General features: G+C 33.9%; 1 protein-coding gene across 6 annotated transcripts in view; it reads left to right on the top strand.

Annotated features, from left to right (window-relative positions):
- Positions 1-21,366, top strand: part of LOC122715780 (sodium/hydrogen exchanger 9B2) — a 98,254-nt gene that overhangs the window by 61,071 nt on the left and 15,817 nt on the right. For all 6 annotated transcript variants that reach the window (XR_006346906.1, XR_006346907.1, XM_043938226.1 and 3 more), the window contains exon 6: positions 18,406-18,570. Coding sequence is in view for 4 of the 6 variants with exons in the window: in XM_043938226.1 (XP_043794161.1) it covers positions 18,406-18,570 (165 nt within the window). In the remaining 2 variants the exon portion in view is untranslated. The remainder of the gene's footprint in view (positions 1-18,405; positions 18,571-21,366) is intronic.

Raw genomic sequence — 21,366 nt, forward strand, 5'->3', positions numbered from 1 at the left:
GGATTCGGACCATTATAGTTATAAACCAAGCATTTTCACTACACAATTCACAAATGAGGGAACTCGTTAGATTGTTTAACTTGTTAAAACAATGCTTCGAGTTCTCCGCGTATCATTACTTCAATGCTTCTAATTTGATATTATGCACATTTACCAATGTAATTAGACGGGCGTAATTTAAAGAAATGGAATTAGGTTAGTTTCAATTTTTATATAACAATACGTGTTGTAATTACAACTCGTGCAAATAGAAATTTAACAAAGAAGAGAAATTTGTCATTATCATATGTAACATTAATTATTCACGATTAATAATTAATTCCACGAATTAATTATTATTTCGTAATTAATTATCGTTGTATTATATTATTATTATATCGTCCCTATTAACCACGTATTACAATTCTGCCTTTAATCTTACTTCAACGAAATACTTTTCACGAAATATCAAATTAATTCTTTGTATTTATCAATCGTCTCGGCGAAAAAACGAATCTTCTGATTCTGAAAGACGAGAAATTCCTCTCTCGTGGTGTTTTTTCCAAGACGAGAAATATAAGAAAAGGGGGAGGAAACGTGGACATTTCGAGGCAGTTTTCGAGATGAGAATACGGGAATTTTGATGAAAATCGACGTGGAACGACGAGGGAAATATTTATCGGTCCAAGATATCGTTAAGATAAGACGTTAAGATAACGTCCTTTGTCGTCGAATCTGGTGTCAATAATGTCGGTGACAAAGTTTATGAAAAGCAGCGTCAGCGCCACCTGTCACCGACAGGATACGAGATTGGAATTTGCCGGAGCGAATTCCGGCCCCGGCCGCCTTCGAAAGAAATTAAGCACCGATACGACAGCAAGATGAATGAAATTTTAATGCGACACCAGGGGCCAAGATCATTTTGACTAACTCTCGCGGGCAGCTAACACTCTCTTGTTCCTCGTTGAAAGTTGAGCAACATTGGATTTTCATTCCTCTACGTGTCGTGCTTTTATCAAATTCGATGTGTAATCTTCGTTAATGATAATCTTTTGTGATATTGATCCTATAATTCTTTCTCTAAGGAACAGAACGATGCCCAAAACGATGTAGATTGGAGATGTTTTTTAAATTGATAAATGAGAGTTTATAATAAATAGTAAAACACGAAACTTGAATAACTTTGGATTTTGAGTTTTCTACGTGTTGTGCTATTAATCCTGTAATTCTTTCTCTAAGGAACAGAACGATGCACAAAACGTGTAGATTGAAGATGTTTTTTAAATTGATAAATGAGAGTTTAAAGTAAAACACGAAACTTGATTGTGAATAACTTTGGATTTTGAGTTTTCTGTTGTGCTATTAATCCTATAACTCTTTTTTAAGAAATGCATAAAACGTATCGATGATATTTTTTAAATTATTAGATTGGAGATATTTTTTAAATTAATAAATGAGAGTTTATAGTAAATAGTAAAATACGAAACTTGATTGTGAATAACTTTGGATTTTAAATTTTCTACCTGTTGTGCTATTAATCCTGTAATTCTTTCTCTAAGGAACAGAACGATGCACAAAACGTGTAGATTCGAGATGTTTTTTAAATTGATAAATGAGAGTTTAAAGTAAAACACGGAACTTGATTGTGAATAACTTTGGACTTTGAGTTTTCTGTTGTGCTATTAATCCTATAATTCTTTTTTAAGAAATGCATAAAACGTATCGATAGATTGGAGATATTTTTTAATATTAATGATATTTTTTTAAATTGATAAATGAGAGTTTATAGTATAAAGTAAAACACAGAACTTGATTGTGAATAACTTTGGATTTTGAGTTTTCTGTTGTGCTATTAATCCTATAACTCTTTTTTAAGAAATGCATAAAACGTATCGATAGATTGGAGATATTTTTTAAATTGATAAATGAGAGTTTATAATAAATAGTAAAACACGAAACTTGAATAACTTTGGATTTTGAGTTTTCTACCTGTTGTGCTATTAATCCTGTAATTCTTTCTCTAAGAAAGAAGAACAATGCCCAAAACGTGTAGATTGGAGATGTTTTTTAAATTGATAAATGAGAGTTTGATCGATAGTGTAATAAAGTATAATAAATAGAAATAAAATTTGATTGTGAATAACATTGGAGTTTTCTACGTGGTATATTATAATAAAGTTTGACGCGATCTTCGATAATGTTTGTGCTATTAATTCTTTCTTATAAGGAATGCAAAATATACCAGATGTATCGTAGATGATCTTTAAATTAATAAACGAGAGTTTCTAAATATTCCTTATTATGATTATGATTAAATATATATATATATATATATCGTAGATGATTTTTAAATTAATAAACGAGAGTTTCTAAATATTCCTTATTATGATTATAATTAAATATATATATATATATATTTATTATTATAATTATTAAGATTATGCTTTCGTTATCTCGTTTCAATATTAAAAATATTGAAAAATCAGAACGTGGAGTAAACGTAACGTAAGTCAATAAACCAGATCCCTTGAATTGTTTGATTAAAAGATAGATGGTTAATTCGTCTGGACAGTCCTGGAAAATCCTTTGTCAATATCGAGAAACGAAGTTGCTCGAGTTCCTCTACTCAGACCTTTGTCCGTTTACACGGTTAATAACTTTAGACCGGATAGCGATTAAAAGTTCTTCAAGTTGGATATCTTCTTAGCTTCCGGCCAATTTGCCGATCGATTTGACGGAGCCTCCTCGAAATCGTTCACTTATTATCCAAAAATTACTCGGAGAAGGCATCGTAGTAAACAATTATGGATCAACATTTGTAGAGTATGTCGTGATAGAATTAAAATCAGCGAAGTGTATTCGTTACTGATAATGAAATCAAGCTCGACGAATTATTTGAATCAATTACGCCGAATTATTCAGAGAAAGAGGTAGGTAGGGATTATTAATCACGAACGAATACGAATTAATTGAATATTAACTAGTATTATATATCGATTATATTCATAATTATTACATCGTTATATAATTTATTGATCCTATATTAATATAATTACATTTCGAAATTAACTTTTATTATACCTCGAATCGTAATCGCACTGAAATATATTAAAACAATTTTTGAAAACCGTCGCTGTATAATTCCCCAAGAAACGAATGAATCGATCACCACGCGCTACTTTTTTAACGATTACAAACGATTACGATGCTCGACGAGTACAAAAGCACGAGTCCACGTTCTCTATCTTCCTTCTCGATGACCATAACGAATTCCTTTTGCAAAGAAATATTAACTAGCAAGTATTATATATCGATTATATTCACAATTGTTACATCGTTATATAATTTATTGATCCTATGTTAATATAATCACATTTCGAAATTAACTATACCTCGAATCGTAATCGCACTGAAACAATATATATTATATAATATATTAAATAATATAATATATTAAAACAATTATAATATAATATATTAAAACAATTTTTGAAAACGGTCGCTGTACACATAAATCCCCAAGAAACGAATGAATCGATCACCACGCGCTACTTTTTTTTTTTTTAACGATTACAAACGATTACGATGCTCGACGAGTACAAAAGCACGAGTCCACGTTCTCTATCTTCCTTCTCGATGACCATAACGAATTCCTTTTGCAAAGAAACGGAGGCAACGTCGAACGGGATGTCCATCTCTAGAGATCGCTTCCTCCGCTCGAAGAGAAAATTCTCACAATGTTCGATTCACGTGGCAAGTGGATGGTTTCGTGCTTTGATCCGGTCAACCGTAAGGCAGAATCGTGATAGAAAAGTATTATTGTCCCCGTCCGTTCCTTTTGTGGCCGCGTCCGCGCTAGCTAAGCCATGTCAACCATGTCTTACTCACTCTCCCTATATAAGTCATCCTCGTTTTCCCTCTATTTAACTGTTGAATTGTCTCGAACAGGCTGAATGATCATCCATGCCGCGCCGTTTGTAGATCTATCTACGAGGCAAGCAGTTTCATTGTTTCGCCCTGCTCCCATTTATTCCATACGTCTCCCCTCTTTCTCCATTCCTCTACATCCTTATCTTTGTTTCCTCTCTCTCTCTTTCGACGATCGATTTGAATCGAATTCCTATTCGTTAGAACGATATTTTTTTTCTCATTATACGTGAAAGTGTGAAAAGTGTGAAGGTCTTCTTCTAAGGGATTTTTTTCGCAAAAAAAAGTCAGCAGGAGAGAAAAAAATTAAAGATTTTATTATGAGAACTACGAGAGGAATAGGGGAAACGGTGCCATTAAAGTCGCTTTTTGATTCATCCCGATTCATCTCGATCGATTGCCGAAGCTTTTTAAAGTGTCCATTAAAGGCGGTGCAGATGTTATGAATGGGCTCGCCGACCCACTGACCTACATTCTTTCCTACGCGTACTACGTATTTTCAGGAATCGCTTGTCTCCAGTTTTGGATAGGTCAGTGAGACGAGCGAATAAGGGGACAAAGAGATTGAAAATTACTCTTTTCTTTACACGATGATATCTCGGAAACCGAAAGGCGTATAAAGATAATTCAAAAAGAGTTTAAAAGTGCAAGCTTCAGTGCTTCTAATGATTTTTTACTCGTTGACCGGAAGTCAATATCTTCGGAGTTATAGCGGTTCAAAGTTTTCGTAATTTTAATAGGGTTCAATCGAGTTTAAGATAGAATTGAAAATTATTCTTTTCTTTACACGATGATATCTCGAAAACTGAAAGATGTATAGAGATAATTCGAAAAGAGTTTAAAAGTGCAAAGTTCAATGCTTCTAATGATTCTTTACTCGTTGACCGGAAGTCAATATCTTCGAAGTTATAGCGATCCAAAGTTTTCATAATTTTAATAGGGTTCAATCGAGTTTAAGATACATTTAAGGTAGAATTGAAAATTATTCTTTTCTTTACACGATGATATCTCGAAAACCGAAAGATGTGTAGAGATAATTCGAAAAGAGTTTAAAAGTGCAAGGTTCGACGCTTCTAATGATTCTTTACTCGTTGACCGGAAGTCAATATCTTCGGACTTATAGCGATTCAAAGTTTTCCTAATTTTAATAGAATTTTTAATGGATTTTTAATTACTCGATGAGTATATTCGTTTCTAGATAAATATCTCTTTATTAATGATCTTATTAATGTACGATGACTCGTACACCTCACATGTTTTTCCATGCGTTCCTCGATAGAACAAACATCCTCGCGTTTCAAGTTTCATTAATACCTAGAATTTCCTCCTCTGATGATCTATTATTATACTTGACGTAAAATCCACGTATCGTACGATATTACTCGTCGAGAATACGAAGCGCCACGTCTGTGAAAACCAATCCCTGCTTCATTTTCCAAACCTCGCCTCCCTCGAATCGTGTCACTTCTGCTCGTATGAATGGGAAAACTGTTTACGTAAGCGGTCAGTTATGCAATTCATACTTTATACACGAGTTACAGTTTAGATCCTTAAGAGGCTATTTCCCCCGCAAAGCTCTAGTCTACGGACGATCCGTTGGAACTGTGCTTAAACCTAAGCAAACTTTGATCCTTGATTAAATTTGTACGTATTCCACGGCCGAACGGTTACCAGACTTAACTAAACATTTGCCGTGGATGCGTAATTATATTTGCACCCTCGATCAATACGATGATTAACGTTTCACGTTAACACGAAGGGAAGAAAATAAGATTAAGATTTAATTTTCCTTCCTTTTCTCTTTTTTGATTTGAATATGTGTAATTGTCCCTCGTTAATCAAAAAAGTCTATTATCTTCGTTTCCATTATTCAAATTTCCTTGCCGAGATATTTAATTCGATCGAGACGAACAATTCGTTTTCTTCCTCCTCTGATTCGACAATAATAGGACCAGTCAAAGTTGCCAATGATTCGATCGAATGTAATATAATAACGGGAAATTTATCTCGGACGAGATTTATATATCTGTACTCTTGTTTGATCAATCAATCAGCTGATTAGTCCCCGATGAGCAATTGTTGTCGAGAGAGGGGTTGCTTCGTTAATTACTCGAAATTCGGATGATTCGTTGGAGAGATAATAAGCGATATCGATCGATATCGAAACGTATCGAATTTTTTTTTTTCTTTCATAAGAATTTGCAACTCTTACAAAATAAATTCGTCGACTGAATTAACTTTAACCTCGCAGAAGATTTACTCAATGTTCTACGCTTAGATTACCGCCTATCCACGTACACACACATATACATATGCACGCGTTAATTAATACCAATACGACACAAACCTTTAACCCCTATTCCACTCAACTTCCAAATAAAAAACACGCATGTTCTCTTTTTCCAAAACGTTTTCCTTTAACTTCGCAGCTAATAAAACGCTCAAACACTCCAACTCCCTTACTATTAAAAATAATCTGGTCCAACTTTTTCGTAACTTGACTTTCGTAACTTTTTGAAACCTGTCTCTCCCTTCCACATTCATAGACAACACCGATCTCCCTACGATAGCATCCCTGCGATATTTAATTTGCACTAGTGACGCGTCACAAGCGTAACAACACTCGTCCGCGAGATATCGATTGCGAAAGATTTGAAATTCAATCGAAAACCACCTACATCGACCGTCTATCGACTCGGATTAAATGTTTGTGTACGGATTCGGTCGTGAAAACCGGCCACAACTCCCTCGTTCCCTCGCTTGCCGCATTGCCACCTCTGCATTGCCTCTTCGTCCACCCCCTCCCCCTCTTTCTCAACCCTTTTTTCGCGCTATTCGCTGCTTCGAGAGAATTCGTGTCGAGAGCGAATCGAGGATTCGAGGGAAGGAAATGGAGGGGTGTGGAAGGTTCCTTCGACGAGAAGAAGAAGGATCCGTTGTGAAAGGGGCAAAGGGAGGAAGACTTTGGTTGGTTGGGAAGGAAGGATAATACCGTCGAAGGGAACGCTTTTGGATCGTGTTTCGAGGCTTTTAGATCCGTGACGTGCCAACGAGGATTTGCTCCGATATGCTCGCCGGTTATATTTTAGGTTACGTGGCCACGAATTTGTTTTGTTTGTTTTGTTTGGGGATTACGGGTGAAACGGTTCGATATTTCGAGATCTTTAGTTTTATTACTAGTTTGGAAGCTTCGATAAGGAGAATTTGTTGGCACCGGGAATTCTGTTGGTAGATTCAACAAATTTCAAAAAGGATTTGTAGATTTTTGACTTGTGACAAATTTGAGACTGTGTCACGGGTAGATAGTGTTAGATCTTCCATGGACTTGTGGTGTNGGCACCGGGAATTTTGTCGGTAGATTCAACAAATTTCAAAAAGGATTTGTAGATTTTTGACTTGTGACAAATTTGAGATTGTGTCACGAGTAGATAGTGTTAGATCTTCCATGGACTTGTGGTGTATATGTTATATCGCCGTCAACCTGTCGCTAGATTCAATAAATTTCAAAAGGGATTTGTAGAAGTTTGACTTGTAACAAGCTTGAGGATGTGTAGATGTTGTTAGGTTAGATTAGATCCGGATCTTCCTTTGACTTTATGGTGTATGTTATGTTGCCAAGAATCTATAGACCTATTGTTAGATTCAACAAATTTCAAAAGGGACTTGTAGAATTTTGACTTGTAACAAACTTGAAACTATATAGATAGTTAGGTTAAATTAGATCTTTCTTTAATTTGTGGTGTATGTTATATTGCTAAGAATCCTAGATTCAACAAATTTCAAAAGGAATTTATGGAATTTTAACTTGTAATAAACTTGAGGCTATGTAGATATTGTTAGATTAGATTAGATTCAGATCTTCCTTTAATTTATGGTGTATGTCAAGAATCTATAGACTTGTCAATAGATTCAAATTTCAAAAGGGATTTATAGATTTCTAGACTTGTAACAAACTTGAGACTATAGATAGTTAGATTAGGTTAGACTTGTAATAAACTTAAGGCTATGTAAATATTGTTAGATAGATTAGCTCCAGATCTTCCTTTCATTTATGGTGTATGCCAAGAATCTATAGACTTGTCAATAGATTCAAATTTCAAAAGGAATTTGTAGATTTCTAGACTTGTAACAAACTTGAGATTATAGATAGTTAGGTTAGGTTAGATTTATAACAAACTTAAGGCTATGCTAAAGATATTGTTAGGTTAGATTAGATTCAGATCTTCTTTTAATTTGTGATACGTTATATTGCCAACAATCCTAGTGGATCCTAGATTCAATAAATTTCAAAAGGAATTTATAGAATTTTGACTTGTAACAAACTTGTGGCTATGTAGATATTGTTAGGTTAGATTAGATCCAGATCTTCCTTTAATTTGTGATACGTTATATTGCCAAGAATCCTAGTGGATCCTAGATTCAATAAATTTCAAAAGGGATTTATAACTTTTTAGACTTGTAACAAACTTGAGATTATAGATAGTTAGGTTAGGTTAGACTTGTAATAAATTTAAGGCTATGTAGATATTGTTAGGTAGATTAGCTCCAGATCTTCCTTTAATTTATGGTATGTTATATTACCAAGAATCCATGGATCTTAAATTCAATAAATTTCAAAAGGAATTTATAGAATTTTGACTTGTAACAAACTTGAGACTATAGATAGTTAGGTTAGGTTAGACTTTTAATAAATTTAAGGCTATGTAGATATTGTTAGGTAGATTAGCTCCAGATCTTCCTTTCATTTATGGTATGTTATATTACCAAGAATCCATGGATCTTAAATTCAATAAATTTCAAAAGGAATTTATAGAATTTTGACTTGTAACAAACTTGAGGCTATGTAGATATTGTTAGATAAATTAGCTCCAGATCTTCCTTTAATTTATGGTATGTTATATTGCCAAGAATCCTAATGGATCCTAGATTCAATAAATTTCAAAAGGAATTTATAGAATTTTGACTTGTAACAAACTTGAGACTATAGATAGTTAGGTTAGGTTAGACTTTTAATAAATTTAAGGCTATGTAGATATTGTTAGGTAGATTAGCTCCAGATCTTCCTTTCATTTATGGTATGTTATATTGCCAGGAATCCATGGATCTTAAATTCAATAAATTTCAAAAGGAATTTATAGAATTTTGACTTGTAACAAACTTGAAGCTATGTAGATATTGTTAGATTAGATTAGGTCCAGATCTTCCTTTAATTTGTGATGCCAAAAATCTGTAGATCTATCGCTAGATTCAACAAATTTCAAAAGGGATTTGTAGATTTCTAGATTTGTAACAAACTTAAGATTATAGATAGTTAGGTTAGGTTAGATTTATAATAAACTTAAGGCTATGTAGATATTGTTAGGTTAGATTAGGTCCAGATCTTCCTTTAATTTGTGATGCCAAAAATCTGTAGATCTATCGCTAGATTCAACAAATTTCAAAAGGGATTTGTAGATTTCTAGATTTGTAAGAAACTTGAGACTATAGATAATTAGGTTAGGTTAGATCCAGATCTTTAATTTGTGGTATATTATATTGCCAAGAATCCGTGGACTTGTCTCTAGATTCAACAAATTTCAAAAGGGATTTGTGGATTCCTTGACTTGTAACAAACTTGAGGCTATGTCTTGGATAGAACGGGTAGATAGCGTTAGATTAAGTTAAGTCCATCTTCCTTTAGCTTGTTTCTGTGGTGTTTGACAATAAGCGTGAAAGCAAAATTTTCCAATCCAAATGCAAGATCGTAAATGCACATCGCAGGTGGTTGCATGCCATTGCTAATTAAAGCGAGTATAAGATTTCCCTTGTTAGATAATTTTGTAAGCTCGCCACGTTATTACACTCGAAACTCGTACCCATTAAAACAAATATTATCCTTGTTCACAATAAGCGCTTATCAAAGATTCGCAAACGTTGCCGGCAAATACAGCCAATATTATTACTCTGCTATACAAATAGCAAACAGAATATTTGTCCTACCGATTCGATACTTGGACGGTTTATAGAGCAGATTAACTGTTCATCTTATAAAATGAAATGTTGTTCCTGAGAAGAGAGTTGAGGTAAGAAATATACCCGATGTTGCGATCACTAGTTTCCATTTATCAAATTTTTCGAAGATGGAAAATTAAAATTTATAGAAAAATGTATCGTTTAGAACGAATTAAACGCTTTTTAAACATTCACAAAATGTAAATTTACGTATGAAAAAATTTCTAAATCGCCCGTATTTCTTCTCAGAATTTTATTTTTATTTCTTTCTTCCTCGAAAAGAAATAAATATCAAACTTTTGTCGAAAATTATTCTTGTATATATCGATAGAATTATACATAAATTTGATCGAACGTATTATTGAAAAAAAAACTCGAACTCGCGAACGAAATTTAATCGTATTTTCGAGGACGTTTATCATATTTGTTCGAGGATACGCGAATCTCGAACGATTCCTCCTTTCCTCTGTCCACAGTTTCTGTCTATTCTCGGTTTCTGCCTGTCTCTGCAGAGTATCGAAACCTTTCTCTCGATAGATTCGAGAGAAGAAATAAAGCGGCGCGGGATCGATTCTCCTCCTCTGTGCCTCTCGAATGGCTGATGCACCGAGCGAGGAAACGAAATATCGTTTTCGTTCACGATTTCCTTATTTTGTTTATATTCGAGAAAGAATTTGGAAATTATTAAACAATATCGAGAATAGAAAATTATATGAGGTGGCTTCGAGATATGTTAATCCTTAATTTTATCGTGATTTTTTTTTTTATTAAAATTAAACTCACATTTAATTTAATTTTTAGTTTAAGAAAGTAGGAAAAATAATACTCACAATTCTCAATATTTTTCGAGTTTTTAATAATACAGTATTTGATAATAAATTTTACTAATTACTATTTTGATTAATTGCTAGTATATATCAATAATTTATGGGCAAATTGATAGGAATAATAAGATATCGTGATGTATAAATTATTATCGTATGTATATCCATAAATAATAAATTGCAATTAATTTCGTTCAGGATTTCAAATTTTATCAAAAACATGAAAAATGAATATGAATGATCCTAATTTTTTTAGGCCAGGATTAACTTTAACAAAAATTTCATGTGTAATAAAAAGAAAGGCTTTAATTACATAAAATGGGAAAAATGTGAAAGAAATTATGCACAATATATCTTCGTATATGTTGACATGAGAGCAATCTACATTAATTGTTTTGTAGCAAATAGCACTTGAAACTAGGTAGATTTATCCCAAATATATGCATTCTGTTGATAATGTTCAAAAAATTGAAGACGAACAGAGATGTTTTATATAAATAAATTAGATAAAGAGAAATAAAAACGTTTGATTTGATTAATCTTTTGTAAATTAATATATTTCAAAATAATTTTTACGAGAATTGTAATATACCAAGTTCGAAAAATCTTTTCGTGGGCAAAAATGCTAAGAGAAGAAAGATAATCTCAAACCATCTCGATATCTATTTATCCATTATCTCAATAAAATAATAAACGCGCAAGCGTGATCGTGGAAATTCCCCTATTTCTGCCAATTCCCCAAAAACGAATCTATGGAATCTTTCTAAATTCGAGTGTCATTTTTTCCTCGATTAAAAACGTCGAAAATCCCGCCATCTTCGTATCGATTTCTTTCCTCCGCCTCGAAAAATTTCTTTTCCTTAAATCGAATATGAAGAAAACGACGGAGAAGGAAACTCTTTGTAGGTATTTGAACTCGTTTAAAAATTCGGAATTATCGATCATCCGATCGATCGATCACTAATATCGAAAATTACCCGGGAGAACGATATCGAAATCTGGAAATTAGGAAAGAAATAAAATTTGTCTCGAGATCTCGCTGAACTGAGTGAAGTAAACTCTAAAATTAGAACGATTACGAAGTTTTACCGCTCATAGTCGATCATAAATAACGTTCGAGGTTTTAGTGGTTTTGCTCGTGAAGGGTTAAGAAACGATTTCTTAGATTGCGATTTCTGTTCAAGTATTTAGGAGGAAATTAAATTTTCACGCGTAAGAATTCGAATGTAAGGTAAATTCATATGAATATTCAATTTGAGTCTCTTCAATTTATGAAGAAGTGGAATAGTTTCTAGATTATTCTACTTTCCATTACACTGCAATTATTCCTCTAAGAAGAAGAAAAATATCCTTTCTTCCACTCATTGGATGCGCACTCTCAGACGTATCCGTTCGCAACGAAACCAAGAAATGGAATATCCGTTCGTGTGTAAGGAAATACACGTCGGTATTTTCTTCCTCGAGCGTCCAATCGCTTTGTAATCCGGTAATTGATTATCCAAGATTGGCTCTGGAATCGAGAATTTCTCGAAATCCCCCTCGACATGGGGATCGACGATCAAGATTGATATTGTTGTTGGAATTTTTTGCCCCGAATTCAACAGTTAATGAATCGTTTCTTAAAGTTTCTCGAGTATAACAATTTCCTAGAGAGGAAAGACGTAACGTTTTTCGTTAAAAATCGGGACCTTTTTTTCGCACTCACGGGTTTTAATCACGGAGAAAATAAATTGCGTAGACGTGTGAGGGACGTGTGTACGAATGGATTATGATCGAACGAGCGAGGATGTTTAGTTTGAGATATTAAATTTAGATTGATGATTCTGAGAACGAAGATGGTGAGAGATTTGGAGGATTTTGAATCTTTCGAAAAGTTGTTCGAGAAGTATTGTACGATTCTAATAAGTTCACTTCGTCGCGTAACCGATCTACAGCAAAATCGATCGATAGTTCGAAATTGCTTCTCACTCTGCGTTTCTTGTCGAAGATCGATCGAACGGAATGGAAAAGAAAGAAGGAAGGAAGGAAAGGAAAGAAAAGAAAAGAAACAAAGATTCGCTCGATTTTCAATCATTCCAATCCTTCATTTTCTCTGTAAAATATTCAAAATATTGATCGAGATAATCTTCATCAAGATTGTTGAAACAGAGAAATCAATAGATCGAATATTAAAAAACGAATCGCAACATCTGTCTGAATAAAATTGAATATTTTAATGCATCCGTGATAGCGAACGTGCAATTGAACAAAGAAAGAAAAAAAGAAGAAGAAGAAGATAGAAACACGATACGTGTAGCGTAATCCTCGTATTTCTCTAGAAAAATAACTTTTTACATATATATATATAATAAATATCAATCTTTAATCCCTCCTCCCTCCGAGGAGAACCAATAAATTCTTTCTCGTGCTCGCGAAACGAGGTTGGCCCGAACAAATATAAAAAAAAAAAGAGGATCGTATGCATGGAGAATAAAAGGAGGGGAAAAACCGTGAGACGATAGTTCGATAGATATTGGAATCGAATGCTTCTCACTCTGCGTTTCTTGTCGAAGATCGATCGAACGGAATGGAAAAGAAAGAAGGAAGGAAGGAAGGAAGGAAGAAAAGGAAAGGAAAGGAAAGGAAAGGAAAGAAAAGAAGAAAAAAGAAGGAAGATAGCATCCAGTATCGTAAAACTCGTTCGCGTGGTAGGATCGCGGGATTGGGACGACTCTGTTGGTTTCGTCGTTCGAATTTCAAGACTCGAGGGGAAGCTTGTGAAAAATTTTCGATTGCCTTTGAAAGTTCGCCCCGTTTTCCTAAATATTCTTAGAGTTCGAAGCGAGTGGGGAAAAGTTTTGGTTTGGATTTTTTTTCCTTTTTTTTTTTTTTTTTTTGCGGTTTATTTAAGCCGAAGAAAAATCACGAGTTTATAATTGAGGGATGTTTAACTTTCTATTTTGAAGCCGGGGGAGAAATTTATTCGGAAAGTTAAGAAGAGTAATTTCGTTGCTCTGCAGAAAGTAATTAATTCCTTTCGATCCGACATTTAACTTTATCCATCGAAAATTGTACGTTGTATTTTCATCTCGATAAATTTCGAATCGAATATTTCGATATGGACAAAATTAAAATGGAATATCCATCGAAAATCATCGAAGATGCTGTTTAAGATACTTATAATAATAAGAAAAATCACTAGCTTGTAATTCCATTTGCGAACGAGAAAAAAATTTAGCTTAAAAGGAATAATTTTAATAAAAAAAAATGGAAATTTATCTATAAAAGTAATTAATATGTAATAATGAATTCGTTCCTTTCGATCCAATATTCGTTTCAACGTTACTTTATCCATTTCTGGAAAATTATACGTATCGGTGGCCGCATCCATTCGATAAATCTCGAATCGAGGCAATATTTCGTGGATGAGGTTTGGACGAGACACGCGTCCATTGAAAGTCTGCTGGGGGACGCGTTTACTTATTCACACGCGTGCACACGTGTCCCAATCGGAACGCAATATTCAGGGACTTACGGCAATATCGCGACGCGTATAGGAGAGAGCCGCAGCAGAACCACGTGTAACCGAATGATCGCCGTGAACACGTGCGCTGCGTTACGTGCGCATCGAAACTTGAACAAACTTGAATATCGTTGGGAGTCGAGGACGCTCGATCTATGATCCTTGTCGCTCGAAAACTGTGTATATAAGGGTGTGTAGCAAGAATAAATTACCACCATTATTCATAGAAATCTTCCTCGGCATTGTGGAAAAGATTTTTCCGTGTAATTGTGTTCGTAAGAAATTAATTAAGTAATAAATCTTGGTGCAATGTAGAAAAGATTGCAAGTGTATAGAAAAATAAGAATTGTTTAATTCATATACGTAAAAGTGGGAAACTTATATATTTATATAAGTTGAGTGTCATTCGATACGTTTCTATTCTTTGTTTTTGTTTCTTTCCCCCTCTTTAAACCGCTGTACGACGCGACATTAGCTCAGTTTAGTAAAGGCATCGGCACGATTCGCGTCTGTATATAGTTCGTTTATATTTCCTTTATTAAATATATTCTTTATTTTTAATCGAATCATTTCATTCGCGTTCCCTAATAAGAATAATCATAAATTTATAGTGCACCGAATAAATATTGGTGCAATGTAGAAAAAATTGCAAGTGTATAGAAAAATAAGAATTGTTGAATTTATATATATATATAAAGATGCAACTCGTATCTTGTTATTCTTTAATAAGAACGATCACAAATTAATAATAAATCTTGGTGCAATGTAGAAGAGATTGCAAGTGCGTAGAAAAATAAGAATTGTTGAATTTATATACGTAAAAGTGCGAAATTCGTATCTTGTATATTTACGTGCGTATCGAGTGTTATTGAACGCGACCGCTGCTTCGGTTCTTTGTTTTGTTTCTTTCCCCCTCTTTAAACCGCCGTACGACGCGACATAACGAGCTCAGTGAAGCAAAGGCATCGGCACGATTCGCATCTATATGATATAATTTATTTCTATTTCCTTTATTAAATATATCTTTTATTTTAATAGAATTATTTTAATAGAATTATTTCATTCCCTAAAATTATTCGTCGTATTCGTTTTACTTTTCTTGATCGAATATTTTTTTGAAAATACCAATATCGAATAAAAAACAAAATTTATCATATGAGAAAACAAAATAGAAAGAGAAATAAAATAAAGAAGAAAAAAAATCTTCGGTTATAAACAAAATTATCCAAACTCAAAAAGTCTCAAGATAATATAGAAGATAAAACTGATTTCAATCCCTGGAAGGAAAAAAAAAGTGTGGTTGAAGTCTTTTATCGAGCAACTCTCGAGTTGGACGCGATCAACGTTTACAACGACGGAAACGAGAAGGAGACAAATCCTTGGCATTATTGAATTAAATTTCGAAACGTAAGTGGATCTTCGATCCGGTGGAGGGTTGGTAGGAAAAAGGTAGAACAAATGGGGGTCGGGATGCCGTCTTATTCCGTGCAGTTTCACAAAGTGTGGCTTACCTTTAACGGCTCGCTCGTTAAAAGCGGGATTTACCATTGCCGGTGAAATTGGCCGGAGATGAAGCGGGACCAAAAAAATTGCAGAGGAGGGAAAAAGGGCCATTTTGGACGAGGTCAAGGTGAACGATCTTAATTATCGACACATTGGACGTAATCGTGGCTCGATTTATTTTTCTTTCCTTTTCCTTTCGGGAAGAAAAAATTCGTTTCGCTTTCTGCCAATGGGGTTGGGATCTTTTTACGTTTTTACGAAAAAACGAATAGATTATAGATTAGATAATATTTTATGTCTTTCCATGTTTTATTTTGATTTCCTTTTTTGTACCGTGCATTTTTTGATGTCGATTGTAGGTAATTTGGTACTCGATTACCAAAGTGGAAAATTATACGATGATCGTTTATATTTATTTTCAACGAATGGATTCGATGAAGAGGAGACAAAATGCCGAGAAGGCAATTTACTTGTGCAATTAAGAGTCATATATGCGTTTTTTTATTCGATAATATAATAAATTTTTTCCGAGAATCATCTACGAAATAATAAAATCGCTACGTGGTAAATTTATTCTCTCAAGTTTGTCGAGAATTTATTTTCAAAGATTTTTCTCCTCGTTCTTGTCACATATTTTCTGTACAGTCCACGTCGTGCCTATAAGAACACGATAAAATCAAATTTTTTGATAGGAATATTGGTTTGCGGTTATTTCTTGATGGATTGTCGACGTTTATATCGAGCGAAACGAGATATCGATGGCCCGGACCGTTCAAAAGATAGGAAATCGTGGAAGGGTTTTCAAAGAAAGCATTTAAACCGTATCACGTTTCGAAGGAAATAAAGTGTGGCGTCGAGTGTGGAAGAATTTTTAACAGAATCCCTTGATACGAATGAAAAGGTGATATTTTGTCGACGAGAGGCGTTTAAAAGCTGGAATAAATGGATCGAAATGGTAGATCGTAGAAAAAGGGACGAACGTTACAAAGATCTTTGAACGCGTGTCGAATTATTTATTTGCAATTGCGAATCGGACACATTCTCACTCTTATACATCTTTCTCCTAATTTCTTCCTCGATCGAAGAAAATTCTCTTTCTTGAAAAATACAACGAATGCTTGGACGATCAAATGATATACGAGCAAAAGAAAAAGAAAAGAAGAAAAAAGATAGAAGAGAAGAGAAACGTAATCTTTTTTTTGAAATGGAAGGAAATATGATAGTTCAGCGATAAAGATGAGAGGAATAACGAATGTAAGAATATATAAAGGAGCGGAGGAAATTTTCGAATATATTAAAAATAGGAGGAAACGAGAATCGTGCAAACGTAATGTTCCCCCTCGAAAACTCGAAGTATACGAGAATTTCAATAATAATGAGGAATAGGAGGAAGAGGAGAAAAATCGAGGATATCCATTCCCTTCTTCTTTATTCATATTTCCCGTTTGGCCGAGGGTAGAAGACCCCGGTGATTCCTCTTCCCTCGTCTGTGTACACAACACGTGCACGGTGAAGAAGTTTCTCCTCCTCGTCGCCGATCGAGGAACACTCGGTGTACTTGGGAGTCCGCCATTCGTTTCCTCGCTACGGCGAGAACCGGAAGGGAACCAGTCCATTCCGCGGCGATTTATTTTCGACCTCGTCCCGAATATCCCGTTTCGAGACCGAGGATCTTTCAGATTTTCCTCCAATTTTTCCGTGAAAAGAAAAGTAAGTATTTCTCGGAACGGGAACGAAGCGAAACGAAATTTAATGAATCGTTAACTTTGAAACTTTGAAATTTTCCTATCTTCGATTCGAAATTGTGCAATTTTTATAAAACGTGCTATTAAGGATTTAGAATTCGAAAATATTTAATTTCAAACGTTTCAGGCTTGGAAATTATACGATAATTTTTTCGATCGTTTCTTGAATTTGATTCTTAAATTATAAAATGATTCGATTAATCGTATAAATATTGGAATCTTACGTATTATTTTAGCTTTACGATCGGGAATATTGGAATCATCGATAAGTTTGATTATTCGAATGGAATTAAAATCGTGGATCGTGAATTAATGATAATGAAATTTTTATTGCTATCGTAATTAGACGTGCATTTTTAATAATTTTTTTTATACTTATTCTTAATGGATGGATTTGGTAATTGATTAATTACCAAATAATATTAGAATCTCCGGATATGGAATTCCTACGAATAAGTAATATTAGATTTTGATTATTACTAATATTATTGCTATTAAGAAATTTATTTTATCCAAAACCAGGATAATGCGTTAGCTTCTCATCTATATCATTCATCTTCTTCAGTTGATTTTGCTATTTTTTTCCTCTTCACATATAACTATTATAATGATAAAAAATTTTTCGTGAAACTATGATTAATTTTATTATAGATAAACGACACGAGGATTTCTTGTTCCATGGCGGTTCACACGTAATCTATGATTCTTTAAAAAATGTGAAAGATGAAAAAAAGTTTTCCTTCTGCGCTATAAACGCCATTGTTAATACGCACATTTTAGATTTTCTTATATCAATTGAAAATTCGATTTTTAATGCCAGATATTTTAATAAGAGAGAAAATTTTTAAAAAATGGAAGAGATGAATGATTAAAAAATTGTTTTACCTTTATCGACGCGTCTATTTTAATTGTATAAATTCGTTTCGTGTTTCAGCCCTTTATGGTGCCCATGAGAGTGTTGATGTTGTTAGGGGGTGGATTGTTGGCAGTGTTTGGAAGCGAGGCGATTGAGCTAGGAGGTGCCGGACCTTTGGCAGTGGTTGCAGCCGCCTTTATTAGCTGCTATTTCTGGCAGAAACAAGGCTGGGAGGTCGACGATGTAAGTATACAATTTGCATTTGTAACGAAAAAGTAAAAGAATTATTTTTACGATTTTCCCTTTGGAAATTTTTTTATTATAAATCTTTCGCGTATTTCGACGTCTTCGAGGGAAATAAGTTTACGCTTGATATTTAAGCTAAGCTCGAATCGTAACGAAACTACTAGTAAACTCGAAGCGTACCGCTCGCTTCATTAATTTTATAGACGTTCCTCTCTCCTTTAAATGAAAATGAACCATCGGACGGAAGTGCCTTCGCCGTAGTCTTCGTTAAATTAATTACCTTTAACGCAATAAAAAATAATGCCTCTCCATCCTTCCAAGGAATACGTCATCTTCGCTCTTCGAAGAATATTTTCGTACGTGAACACATTTTCCAAGATTTCTTTTCTATGTATAGCTATATATATAGTATTAGCTATAGAAAGTACTTAGAAACTACGATTAATTTACTTCACATCCTAACATCCTTCTCAACCACTCTTCCAATGAAACAAATCTACACCAATCCAATTTAAACTCGTATCAAAGAGATCGAAACCACTACTCCGGGCAAACATTAAGCAACCTACATCTCATACTTGGAAAAGATCGTAATTCCAAAGATCGATACTCGTATCTTATCCCTAGCAAAGAGCTAGGACACTTGAAAATTTCTATGAACAATCTCGAGAAAGGATATAAAAATTATAATTATGGAAAAAATATATCTCTTCCAGTGTAACGATTTCAATGTAAATTACCTTCAAATTTTTTGAAAATTATTTTGCATTGATTTGATTATTTATTTCGAAAAAGTGAAGAGTTTTAGGTCACAGAGATAATAAAATTAATCGAAATGTATCCAAATGCATCCTGTTATTTGCGCGTTGATCAATTTCAATTAACGAAAAAAAAATCTTACCTTATTTCACCGAACTTGGAAGTTGCGTTTTGAAAAGGGATTTTTTTAAAAATCGCGGAACGATTGGAAAGCGTAAAAACTGACTGGTAATAATTTCTCGAGGTTGGTGAAATATTCAAGGCGACTCGTTCGAGTGTTCGAGCTCCAGGGCACGTAGCCGTCGGTATGTCGGTGTCGACGAGCCGACACGTACCCTTCGTGACGCGACTGTGGCCACATATTATGCGGTGCATCATGACCGTGCCTCGTAATACGTTTCGAACGATTACGAACGTGGACGCTCGTATGGATGGCGAGCAGCCACCACGTCGAAAATAATCGACTGCCTCCGATACGATCGATCGATTCGAAGATCGTATGATTGACGCGAGTTGGAAATTGAATAATATTTTAAAATTTGTGCGTACCGAAATTTATTTTCTTTGCAAAAATTTTCTTTGCAAAATATATTTTGAAATATCGTACGTATGGAATTCGATAGTAGAAGAAGCGGCGTGATTAGGTCGTTGTTTATTTTACAGCTAGGTTTGTACAAATTATCCATCAATTATATATTTTTTTTAATTATTAATTTAATTATCTTCGAAAAATTTTATATATCGTAGAGATAATAAAATTAATTGAAATGTATGCAAATCTATTTAAAATATCGGCACGAATATCGAAAGTATTCCGATATATTTTCAAATTTTGTACGTCGTGTTGTTTGCCTATTAATTACCAACGCTTCGTTATATTTATAGTTCAATTGACGAAAAGCTTTTGTTTCGTCCATCGGTTATTAACATCGTATTGTCCCTATATTAGTCAATTTCTATGCTTTATCCGTATTTCACGCAATTGCCTATCGAACAAAAGGTTGTCGATTAATTGTTAAAATCATTTTCCTTCTCCATAAATAGAACAGTAGTGTTTCGTTTACTTTCGTGATACCATTCTTTTTTTTTTTTTTTCTTTCCTTTTTTAGAGACAAATAAAATGAATCATCGATATATCTCGAGGAAAAAATTACGAGAGATTCACAGAGCATATATAATTCCGAAAATATGTAGCGTAATTGTATAGAAAATATCTATATTAGATATCTGAGAAAAGAGAAAAATTGAATATGAAATTTTTATTTATTATGAACGTAATACGAAACGTTGGTAAACTCTGGTGGGGAAACTTTTTATTTCGAGGTAAAGGATACACCTATAATCGACTTGCAATATCATAGAATACAATTTTTCTGGATAATGTAGTAATAACCAGAGGTGACACTGATTTATGAACGCGAAATGTCCCTGGTCACGTTTTTCAATTTATAACGATCTCTCTGTAGGTAAATTTATATAATAAACGTGAATATCGATATTATTGACTTAAAGTTAAAAAGAGAAAAAGAAATTATGAAAAGAATTAACGAAACGATCGAAACGAATATTAATTCGGATCTCGAGAAACAATTCGTGAACGCGAGAGGAGAGGAGGCGCAAACCGATTAATTTAAGGATAACTCGTAGGATTGAATTGCAGTCTAAGTCAGCATTGTGCGTTCCAATTTTGGCTTGGAACTTGAACACAGAGGAGAGCAAAGCGAGTGGAGAACTGCCCTTTGTCTTTCTCGCCTATTGTGTATCGTGTTGTTTCCGTTTAACGCACGATAAGGAAATATCTCTCCAATTGAAAAAAATAGCATGTCCTTATTCGTTTTCTGTATTTACCTTCAATATTTCTATTATATTTTCGTAATCCTAAAAATTAGAAAAAGAAGAATAAAGAAGAACTCGTGTTTACGATGAATTAACATTTCTGTAGATGTTTGTTTTGATCGTTAATTAAATGCATTTTATGGACTTTTCTTCTCTCTCTCTCTCTCTCTCTCTCTCTCTCTCTCTCTCTCTCTCTCT

Source organism: Apis laboriosa, unplaced genomic scaffold, assembly GCF_014066325.1.
Source record: "Apis laboriosa isolate Shangri-la unplaced genomic scaffold, ASM1406632v1 scaffold40_cov151, whole genome shotgun sequence".
Classification (NCBI taxonomy): domain Eukaryota; kingdom Metazoa; phylum Arthropoda; class Insecta; order Hymenoptera; family Apidae; genus Apis; species Apis laboriosa.